The following is a 12,646-nucleotide window of genomic DNA, read 5'->3' on the forward strand; positions in this document are numbered from 1 at the left end:
AATACCGTAAGGTAAAATAACTACCAATAAGTATGCTTGGTTATTTTGATGAACACCGCTTTAGTTACATCACGGATTTATATTACATTACATTATATTGTAATATAAATCCGTGAATATCACTAACAATTAAAATAAATAATTTGGAAAAATGGATGCAGTGGAACATACCTAAATTCTTAATATCATTTTCATAATTCACAATCATTTCCCTGCATAACTCTGTCACATATAATATAAATTGTGCATGCAGTTGTCTCCCTTACATGAAAATAAAAAAAATTACACTAGACCTTTTTTGAAATCAAATAAGAGATCCTTTATTCAAAAGTTATTTGCTTTGAATGCTTTTTTTTTTCAGGAAATACCTGCAGATTTACATTTCGATGCAGAGTGATATACATAAGTTCTTTAATATACAACAGTATATGCATTATATACAAGTATGTGAATATATTTAGAAAGCCAAACAAAATGTGTATGAATTTTAATTTGACATGAAGTATTTTAGATATGGAATCATCAGGGACCATGACATAACACTGTAAGTCATGCAAGATTATTCATTTCTGGGTTTCCTAATCACATCAGTGTGGACTGACTGAAAGAGAATTTCCGCGCCAGATTATAAGAACTCTACCTCTACAGTACCCTATCCTTCATCAAAGAGTACTCATATTTTTGCATCAATGTATGAAGGCATAGTTTAATTTTTTGTTGCATGAAAATCCTTTCTGCAGTCATATGCACTGTACCTCTGCTGTAGCATGTACAGAAGTTATCAGTTCCTTGTGAAAGTGATGGCAACTAGTACTAGTTAACTGCTTGTCAGCCTGCCCAGGAATCATGCAGTGGCTGCACTGTGTTCAGGTGGATTCAAAATGGCTTACTGTCATGATCTGGAGAGTAAACTACCAACACCAACAGCACTGCTGCAGTGACATAGCATTGATAACCATGATAATGAAGAATTTTTAAAGTAAATACAGGTATTTTTTATATCACATAGGAACTAATATTTATCATTGATAATCTCCTATCTTTAGATAAGTATAATTCTGTCAGCATAAGTAACTAATGGTAATATAATCTACCCAACTACGGAAGTAGTGTTACTCAGTACACTCAACATGTTCTGTTTTACTGAAAACTATGCAACGAGTTATCACAGAAAACAAAGTTAACAAGCTGTGGAAAAAACATACTCCAAAACACTATATTTATATTTAAATGATGTAAATTCTTTTTTGCGCAAATTTAATGTCCCATTTTTTTCCACAACTTGCAAATGACCTAGATTAGACTTCCATAGTTGATTATTTAATAGATATATTTGTAAACCACCAAGTTAGTGATTCTATATTCTAGAATTGATCACCTAAATAAATGCAATAAAATCATTATTTCTTCAACAATTTTTTGTTGAAACTTTACTGATAATTCATACTGTACTTAGAAATAGCTGGCTTCTGTAACAAGTTGCTATGGCAAGCCAACACATCATTCTGTGAAGTCTGAACAAAGAAGCAGCTGCTCAATCTTATTATTTTGAAATTGAAATATGAGCCACGTCATGACAAAACCAATATAATGGGTTGCGACCAGCATGGATCCAGATCAGCCTGCGCATCCGCGCAGTCTGATCAGGATCTATGCTGTTTGCTACCAGTTTCTCTATTTGTAATAGCGTTTGTAAGCGAACAGCATGGATCCTGATCAGACTGCACGGATGCGCAGGCTGGTCTGGATCCATGCTGGTCGCTAACGCATTACCTTGGTTTTGTCATGACGTGGCTCATATTTTTTATTCGTTTTAAGTCACACAAACACTGCTCAGGTGTATGTTGTAACTTTCCAGCTATATTGGTAGAGGAAGACCTCAGGGGTTCCTGCAAATATTATTTCACTATAATTTCAGGCACAAGTGGGATACCCTGAGCAGAACCATCAACCTTCCGTAACTATGTATTGCTTCATAGCATGGTATATTCATGATACCAATTCACCAGGTATGATACCTTAACTAACAGCATTTTCTTGTTAGTCAATATGTTTGACTGCAGTTATGGCTTATTTTAACATAATATCAGTAAAAACAGCTTAACATTCTAAAATCGTCTTACAAATAACTAATTAGTCAACCCTTACATTATTCCAGCAAAATACAATGGTCACAAGTTTTTTCTAAACCATCTTTGTCTCAGAAATATTAAAAGCCTAGAGAGGTTAAAATAGATCACAAACACACAATTATTTTAGTATTTTTTTATTATTAATTTATTTTTATTTTATTCATTTATGATATTGGTTTAGTCCTTTGTATGTATATGAATATTTGACACATATTTTCACATTCAATTTTGTTATCTATCCTTCATACAACTTTACATATAATATATAATGCAGAATATTTACATTGTGAGCTATCACCATTGAAACATAACTAATTTACATATTACCCAAGATGCAACAGTAACTTAACATTTAACAATGATATAACATGTGCACCATGGAATGAAAGTGGGTGGGGTAATGTACAAGCAGGTTTAAGCCTAGGGAAACTGTACAAGTGGCTTATTAAGCTAATATACATTACATATGATTCTGTACACTGTACACTTTATACAATAACAACATTCTGTCTGTCATATACAAGACATAAAAGTTTAAATACAATCAATAAAACACTAGTTCTATTTTACAATAATGACATACTTATTTCTAAAACAAAATTTGTTCTAAAAGATATAAAAAGATACAAAACATTTAAAATGCCCAAACTGGTAAAATAAGTACAGTCCAGATACTAGCAGTTTCAACCCTATGAATTATCTTGATTCAAATCAGCGGCAAGATGAACAAAACTGAACTGCTTTTTGTTCTTTTATCTTAAAAATTCATTAAAACAATTATGTCTTGCAGAAGAAAATAACATGGAAATTATAAAAATGATTTCAAAAGTAATTTCAACTGAAACATGAAGGAAAAATTAATCAAAATAAAATATTTAATGTTGTTATCACTTCCTTTTGACATCGAGTCTAAACTAAGTAAATAAATATTTTAACTTAAACTGAAAAACAGGTTTCCATACTTAAAATACCAACCATATTCAAAGCATGATAATGTAATGATTTATCGTTTAACTTTCTCACAAGTAAAGTATATGTTAATGCATTCATTTATATTCATTTGAAAATTATATCACCAGAAAGTATTAATATATCATCACTTCATGATCTCATAAGGCCATCCAATAAAATATTTTTGTTTGCAGTAGTTCGACTCGCTCAAAACTTGTAACTATTAACCTCCCTGAATTTCTTAAATGGGCTTATCCAGCTCTCATTTTGGAACTGTCCATTATCAATTGTGGGGATATAAAGATGAAAATTTAAAGTAAGTCAACATTACAGACTCTGGTCAGGCTGCACAGATGAGCAGTATTGTCTTGCCATATACTGGTGAAAAAGGCTAATCAATTAAGATTTGATTAAAAAAAAAAAATTACCCATTTTTTTTTATAAATTGGGGTCAAGCTAATTTTAACAGCCTTAACTGCTTGCACTGGGAGGAACCAAGCTAGCCTGCAAATCAATACAATCTGAACAACTTTTGTATTTTGATATTAAAATCCCTTATTTTTTAAATGGACTGCTCCCAATTCAAATCTAGACAAATCCATTACACAACTTCAGCAGGGTCAGGGTTAAAATGAGCCTGTCTGATACCAGCAAACTACTGAATTTTTCAGAGAGGACTGAAAACCTTGCATTTAAAATACAATTGTTAAACAGTCATTATGATGCATTTGATAAAAAATGTTAAGATTCTTGTACATAATTCATCATGATCATTATAAAGTTTATTTGAGAAGTTAAAATATTTATTACATATATGCAAATCTATCACAATTAAACCTATATAAGTGCAAGTTTTTCAGGCTATTTTCCTGACGTTTTTTTCTCCAAATCTTTAGCAATTTATTTTCTATTATGCAAACTGCAATTTTCCCAAAATGGCATAGACATGTTTATAGAGAAGACATAAATCATTTTTCATCTTTTCAATAAAAATATGAACTCCTTATATTTCAATTCAATTATAATAATAAGGTAGAAATGAAATGTTTTAAATTATTTTGAGAAATATTCAACAATTGAAATATCAAATTATTATTCTAATATGTGGAGAATTTGCAGTTTTTGACATTTTGAAAACACATTATTCACAATTAATTCCATTTCAAAGGTCATGCAAATTTATGATGAAAGGTAAAATCTGGAAATAAATTAATCCACACAAAAAATGTTAATTTTCTTCATCTCGGCCCATATTAAAAACAGGACATCCATGTATGTGTTTGTGAGTTAGTTTTTTTTTCTCTATAAAATAAATAAAATCCTGTAAAATCTTAAAAAGCAGTTAAGCAAAGAAAGAAAGGATATGTATTTTTTGCTGATTTTTGCCCTGAGATATAGAGTAAGGGCATATGTTGATTCAGCACCTAAATAACTGTACACATAAGAATCTTATATAAACAATACAAACCATTATCTAATCATCTAGTAATAACTTTGGTAATCATTCAAACCTTTCAGCATATATAAATTATTTGTATAACACTGTACAGTAACAGATTCATAGTAAATTATCACAGATATCGCAAATCAGTAACCATGGAAACAAACGTTTTTTTCCCCTTCAATTTTTATCAATTAAACTTCCATTAAATCAGGATTTTATCACTGCACTATCAGTCCTGTAAGGAAAACAACTTTTTAAATTCTCTCACCTTCACATAAGAGCATTGCTATGTTTAAATTGCTTTCCTTCAACTAATCTCACTATTCTAGAACAATATTAAAATGTTTGTTTCCATAGTTACACTGTATTTCAAGGCACCACAATAGCTTGTTACCCAAGTCCTCCACAAAACTCATACCCAACATGTCATAGTAAAAGGTCACCTTCTGTACAATACAACTATAGTACTACATATCAATTGTGAATATAAAAATAGAGAATAACAATGTTAAGGCATCAATATCATTAAATTTATCCTGGTAAAATAGTGAAAATAACATGTCACAATAGTCCTAAATCTGAAACAAAAATATTAATTATCTTTTACTTATTCTTTATTGCATTCACAAATCAGATGTGCATTTCATACATGTAAATTTTCTTTGAAAGTCAGCAAAAAGCAATGCCATGGGACAAAATTAATCAAATTAAGAAAGCAAACTATTTTCTGAAAAATATGAAATAACAGAGAATAATTATTTTTAGTGCATAAAGACCCGAGATATAACATTTCCTATCAACCTACTAAATTTAATACTTGCCAAAATACCAATCACTCAAAACTGTTATAATTTTATTAATTGTCTGCCAACATTAAATTTTATGCCCTTTTATAAAACCATTCTTTTAGTGACACCCACACACAGCTGTGGTAATAGTGAATGATTTGAATACACATATGCCAAAACTCTGTGCACTTTCCTCCTTACATACTGATCATATTCTGTTGAAATGTCAAGGTTATAAGAATATTGTTTGTAATGAAATGTTAACCCACTATAGTTTTTAATGTCTTCATATACAACAGAATCAGGAGTAAAGGAGTAAATCAACTTCCGTTTCTTTCACTAATTGAGGCGTCAGTTTCAGCAGAGATAATAAGAGAAAGAAAATGCAATGGATACATGAAATTAAAGACCTGAGCCTCTGATTGGCTGATTACAGCCTCTGATTGGCTGATTACAGCCTCTGATTGGCTTATTACAGCCTCTGATTGGCTGATTACAGCCTCTGATGGGCTGAATACAGCCTCTGATGGGCTGAATACAGCCTCTGATTTGGCTGATTTACAGCCTCTGACTGGCTGATATTTTAAAATACTGAACAATAATGTAGCATTTGAATTATTCAAAATTTTAAGTTCATTTAACAGTTACTTCTTTTCACTTTCAAAAAGCAAGACAAGATTTCATAAATATGCTGAAAAGATTGAAAATAGTAACTTTAGATTTAAAATTCTTATACAGAATTTTATTTTCAAATGACACCAAACAACGATTTGAACACAATGCATTTAATGCAGAGTACCAGACATTCATACAAAGAAATACTTATAAAGCATTCCTGAAATAGACATTATTGAGATAAGAAATCCCTCTTCCCAGCAAGTCATACTTGATACTTAGTCAAAGTTAAGACTGTGTTATGTTAATGCATATAAAATCATTTATGTACTGAAAAATATACTGAATAACAAATTAGATTTAACTAAATTCCTGCAACATAAAACAGTGAGTATGATTTTAAATATTATTTCAAAATATTTTTTACAAATTCAAATAAAACACACTGGTATGTGTCAAAAAGAATGACTGTAAAACATGAATCAACTGGAGGTAACAAAAATGCAATCTAGATGAACAGCACTGAACACAATTCCTTTCTTCCTTTTGGGTTGTTAACCCTTTTCATGCTGGTACATAAATTGATCAGCAACCAGTCTAGAGCTAGACTAGACTGCACATCTGTGCTGTCTGACTAAGCACTATACAATTGGTTGCTCAATTTTTCTATTTTAATGCTGAAATACTTTAAACATTGAATGGAGTGTTCCAAATTCAAAGTGGGATAAAGGTCAAGTATTTACCATTCTGCAGCTTTAAATAACAAAAATAGAAGCAACTTAAATTTTTCACTAAAATAATCATATTGTCAGTGAATACATTGCACAACCCAAGACATTTTTTTTCCCTTCACACTACCACTAATTCTTGAGCAAAAATCTGTTCATATCGGAAAATGACCTTTTACTATTGAGCGTATGCTACACATAGACAGGGGAGTTTGACTCTCCATTTGATTCAGTGTCCTGTTTTTTCTCTTCAGTCCGTTCACTGCGCTCTGCCACATATTTTGCGGTCGGATAAGGATGGCCAGCATCGTCGAAAAATCTCTTAAATGTAAATTCAAAGAATGCATGTTCTGGAAATTTTCCATTTAAGGGGTGGTCTAAATTTCTGATCTCGTTTTCAGAATCACTGTCATCTTCCCGTTCTTCGACAGGATCAAAATTTGATGTATCCATTGCATGACGAATTTTTGGCTTATATAACGCTGACTGTTTCCGAAGTCCTTCAAACTGAATACATGAGAAGAAAGGGTGTGATTTGATTTCTTCAGCACCATTCATGCCCAGTCTTTCATCTGGCCCACAACACAACCTGATAATAAGGTCCTTTGATGATTGTGAAAGGTTGGCCTCACGTGGAATTTTTAAAGTCTGCTCCCAGTGTATAACCTGAAAGTTAAATAACAATCCTATTATCATATTGAAATCAAGATTAAAACAACATATAGACGTGTTATAGCAAACCACTAAATTAAATCAGAAAATATTCATCAACATTTGTACAATATCATGCTGAGATTTTATGAAGGCATAAAGCAATTCAAACATTATGCGGGTAATTTCACGTACTTGTATTAACCCCCTTAACACATGATAGAAACATCTCAAATATTTACAAACTGACAAGTAGTAAAATTCTTATCATTTACAACAAATAAGGCAACATATAAATCCTGATTAGATAATTGAAAATAAAAGTTATGAAATGGGTGTTCCTCCAAACACTTATACCTACTGCTGGCATTCATAATTAACTTAACATTTCTGTTTTATTATCATACTCCAGTCGGTTTTAAAAAAATCATGTTAAGTGTAATGGTATATACCCCTCGGCTTAAATCATGGTGTATAATTATACACTCCCATACTGCTTGAATGTAATATGCTAATGAACAGGTCTAGAAATGCACATCTATTAATGATTATTTACAATAAACTCTATTTATAATGCTTTCATTGACCTTGCATACATTAACTTACATAACTTGCAGCACAAATAACATCCACAGAAATACTTAACATCACCTTTATTTACTACTAGTGCTTCACAAACAACAACATTAAAATGCATCTCCCATAAATCACAAATTCCAACAATATATACTATTTTTGAGTATAATTATAAGCCAAACAAGGTTCTTTGACAATCTCACAGAACAAGCTTATGTAACCTGGGGTATTTAGGTCTGGTATGAATATAAAGTTTGAAATCATCTTAGTCAGTATGTTTATCACATGGTTTTTAAAAGTGTCCCTATAAATAATTTCATTTATTTTCCCTTGCCGAGATGGAAAAGTGATCAGCCTTTGCCACCAGCATAGGGCCAGGCCAGCCTGCACATTTATGTAGATTGTCCAAACTCAATTTTGTTGGCTGATACATTTTCATATTGACATTCCCAAGAGTGATACTATGTTAGTCCCAAAAATGGAAACTTCACAATTCACCCAGTTTACAAGTTTGAGGAAACAATTTAAACTTTAATAGTCATGTAATAGTGAGTATAACGCCTAATTTCATAATGAAGTTCCACTAAAATATATGTTATTAATGTGACAACATATCCTGTCATATTATACACACCTCAGACTGACTGACCATTTGTAAAACTGTACCCATACTGCTGGGTACCCAACAAAAGTTAATGACAATATAAGTGGATATGAGGACATACCTTGTACTGGGTTTCTTGCGGTGTTTGAGCATAGAAGGGTGGTTGTCCGACTAACATCTCATACAGGATCACGCCAACACTCCACCAGTCACAACAAGACTTGTAACCTGTAACATTAACAACAGTTGCTCACATGTTACATTTGATTGAAAACAATACATTTGATAGAAATAGCAAACATTTTAAGACATGGAAAACAATATAAACAGAATATTGCAATATGTGATGTCAACTTATACATTACAGTAGTCTTATCTGTATAAATGTCAAGTTTTTAAAATTAAAATAGTAGTCATTTTACATTGTTGAATTCTATTGGATGAGTACACAGTTGTCAAACTATATTGGACGAGGCGCTGGTGTACAAATAAAATAGAATCAGTATTGTTCGCAACAATGTATAATTACCTCATTATTTCATACCACCAATTTTTTGAGCGAACTTTATTCCTTTTATTACGATCAGGATTTGATACAAATATTTTGAACTCTAAAAATGAAAATGAGGTTCTAAATGGATTTGATACAATATTTTTCGACTCTGGCTAAATAGATGATTGGATTCAATAATGATTTCTATTGGAACATTGCATGGTGCAATCACTGAAAGTGCATTGGTTATATTTTACAAGATGTGAAATATTTTTTTCATGTATCATTATCACATGATCAAAATAACCCCTATTTTCAGTTCAAGGAGTTTCAATATACAGTATCAAAATTGGGTAGTCGGTCTACCAGTGTGTATTGTATCAAATACCAAAACCGGGCAGTCAACCAGTATGTAGTTTATCTAATACCAAATCTGGGTAGTCTGGCTCAGTACTGTGATGTAACAGGCAAGTAATTATTGTCATAAGTATTCAGGTAATGATAAGACATATAAATATTTTATACATGTACCTTGTCTAAGCAGCACTTCAGGAGCTATATAGTTTGGTGTGCCAACCAAGGAATGTGCCAGACACTTCTTGTGTTGTTTTCTTCGCTCCAATGTCTTGATCTTCTGACATCGACAATCTATAGACATTGGTGATTCCGAGCAATTCACGTCCATGGAATCTTGCCGATTGTGGACTCCATCTAAAGAAGTAAAAATAAAGAAAAATATTAAGTGTTTCAAGAAAACTATTAGCTTGCAAGTCCTCAATAATTCATTAATTGCCAAGGATTAATTTTGTTCAGGACGATGTTGATCTAATCAACAAATTTCATAATTATTTATTTATCAATTAATTAACAAACATAAAATTGTTTAAACACATCATTTAAAATGATAAATAAATGTATATCAATAATTATAGAATAATTAAGTTGGGATAATTGAAATCAGGGTAATCTCATAGTAATCATCATCAAAACATTCATTTAAATCATCAGCATTATCAACATACAAATATTGTAATCAGCAGCAGTAATGGCTTGTCATTGACATTTTCAATTAACCATCTCTTAAATATACAGCCAGTAATCATATTAAACTTGTTATCTTGAATTTGTTAAATTCACCTTCTTAAATTCACTGTAATTATTAAATTCACCATCTTAGATTCATTATGTCATATTCACCTTCTTAAATTCATTACATCAAATTCACCATCTTAGATTCATTATATCAAATTCACATTCTTAAATTCACTATAATTATTAAATTCACCATCTTAGATTCATTATGTCATCTTCACCTTCTTAAATTCATTACATCAAATTCACAATCTTAAATTCATTATATCAAATTCACCATCTTAAATTCATTATATCAAATTCACCATCTTAATTCATTACATCAAATTCACCATCTTAGATTCATTACATCAAATTCACATTCTTAAATTCATTATATTTAATTCACCATCTCAATTCATTATATTAAATTCACCATCTCAATTCATTATATTGAATTCACTATATAATTTGCAATTCATCATTTAAAATTCATTTTATTAAATTCACCATCTTAAATTCATTCATTATTTCAAATTATGTTAAATTTCTTGACTGAAATAAGAATAAAATCAGGATGATTACAGGACCAAATGTTCATTTCTAACAAAATTCTTGCTTAAATTCTTTAATGATCAGGTTCATGTTTAATTAAACTTTACAAGTAATGAAATGATCATAGAAGAGAAAAAAATCCTACAAAATGACAAGGTGTTCCCAATCTCAAAAACTTTTCCCTGATCATAATGATAAATGTGAGAAAAATGTTTCATAAACCTGTCAGAGGTTAATATACCATCAAATATTGAAAGAGCTTTAATTAATAACATGAATGAATTTCTGGTATTTTGGAGGTATTTGTAAATATTAAACCGTACTGATCTCACTATCACCAAACAGAAAATAATTGAAATTTGATTGAAATACTTCTTTTTTAGGAGAGATCTAAATGAGAGTTATTGAGCAGCGGTAGGTAAAAATATGAGTAAATAGTTTTTTTTTAGTTTTGCCCCTCCCTAGATTATGTTGACAAACTCGTCTGGCTTTAAACTGTTGAGTGATTTCAAATTCAAAGCTAAAATTATAAATAGGGTAAAGTATAAATTAAGTAATCAATTAAAGAGCTAAAGTAATATCACTTTTACAATAATAGATAATTTTAACTTTGCATTTCAATGACAAAGGGGCAATTTCATGATAGAGAAAAGAGCAAGTATTTCTAGAAAAAAGTAGAGCTGTCATTGATTCAGTGCAAAGCATATCAACGATATATCGATATCAAGTGACTAAAATCAACGATACACCGATATATCGATAATATCCTATACTCACTTGTCTGTCATTCACTTTCATACCAGCTGTTTCAATGATTTCAGTCAAAAACATGTTCTGTACAGTGTCTTGTCCACTGCATGATTTTTTCTAGAAAATATTTTTTGTCACCATTGCTATGAAATAATTCCACTATATAACAAAAGCATAACATTAGATATAAATAACTGCTTCTGTATATATTTTGGGTGAATTTTATAATTTCTAGACATTTAATTTATTAGTCAAAAGTATCGATTTTTTAGAATGTGTATCGATTATTGATCGGCAAAATAATATCAATGATACATCGATATTGTTGATATCGATGACAGCTCTAGAAAAAAGAGATTTTAAAGGGGAGTAAAAAATGTACTTTTTAATATTTCAATTGATCTTAAAAAAGTAACAAATTGACGTAGCAGTTACTTTAAAAAAACTTTTATCTTTAATGCAATTATTTTACTACAACCAAACCCATGTACCCTATGACAGATAAAACATTTATCTCAACATTTTTGACATTAATGCTATTACAGTTTGTCAAAAATGTGAATCATAAAACAATATTCAGTGATATCTATTTCTATACTTTTAACTTTTAATTTTTTTATCCCCATTTTACCAAAAAAAAAATCAGCATTGATGAAAATGAAAATTTCTGAAATGCTGTGACAGATCACAAATGATGTTGACAAATGATCAAATTATCCAATTAAAAGCAGAGGGGGAAAAGATAAATGAAATTATAGCTCTCTGGTTTTTACATGTCTTCAGGGGGAAAATGTGGGTGGCATTTATTACACTGATTCACCAAGTTTTTCTGTACATTTTTTCACTCCTCTGTTTTGTAACCAGAAAACACATCAAGTAACAATATCTTAACAAATGAAAAATCTACAAAATAACAGAAATATATACAAAATGTCAAGGTAATATGTCACTTTATTACACCTTTTTTGCCAAGAATAATGCAAACATACAGGATTAGAAAATAAAGAAAATAAAACTTATATTTTACAGTAGACAGGTATGAAAAGTACAGCATGCGGCATGTTTCCTTGCCAAAACAAAGCCATCAACCGAGTTTACCAGCTACCTACTGCCTTCTAAATATGATTCATAGGCCAGAAATGTTTCCTTCTTCAATATAATCTTGTATTTTGGCTAACAAACAAACAAGACAGGCCACTGGAGACAAGAAACCTACCTTCCAGCACCAAATGAATCAAAATAGTAAAACTGCATACAGAACCTGGGAGCTTCCCAATTCATTATGACT

At 30.7% G+C, this 12,646-nt stretch overlaps 1 protein-coding gene across 4 annotated transcripts in view; it reads right to left on the minus strand.

Annotated features, from left to right (window-relative positions):
- Positions 1-2,250: 2,250 nt before the first annotated feature.
- Positions 2,251-12,646, minus strand: part of LOC132732836 (serine/threonine-protein kinase LATS2-like) — a 44,868-nt gene continuing 34,472 nt past the window's right edge. For all 4 annotated transcript variants that reach the window (XM_060719356.1, XM_060719355.1, XM_060719357.1 and 1 more), the window contains 3 exons: positions 9,514-9,693; positions 8,611-8,717; positions 2,251-7,324 (listed from right to left, as the gene is read on the minus strand). In XM_060719356.1, the coding sequence (XP_060575339.1) occupies positions 6,851-7,324; positions 8,611-8,717; positions 9,514-9,693 (761 nt within the window). In that variant the 3' untranslated portion in view covers positions 2,251-6,850. The remainder of the gene's footprint in view (positions 7,325-8,610; positions 8,718-9,513; positions 9,694-12,646) is intronic.

This window comes from Ruditapes philippinarum, unplaced genomic scaffold (assembly GCF_026571515.1).
Source record: "Ruditapes philippinarum isolate M1 unplaced genomic scaffold, ASM2657151v2 ctg3445_1_1_1_1, whole genome shotgun sequence".
NCBI classification, from domain to species: domain Eukaryota; kingdom Metazoa; phylum Mollusca; class Bivalvia; order Venerida; family Veneridae; genus Ruditapes; species Ruditapes philippinarum.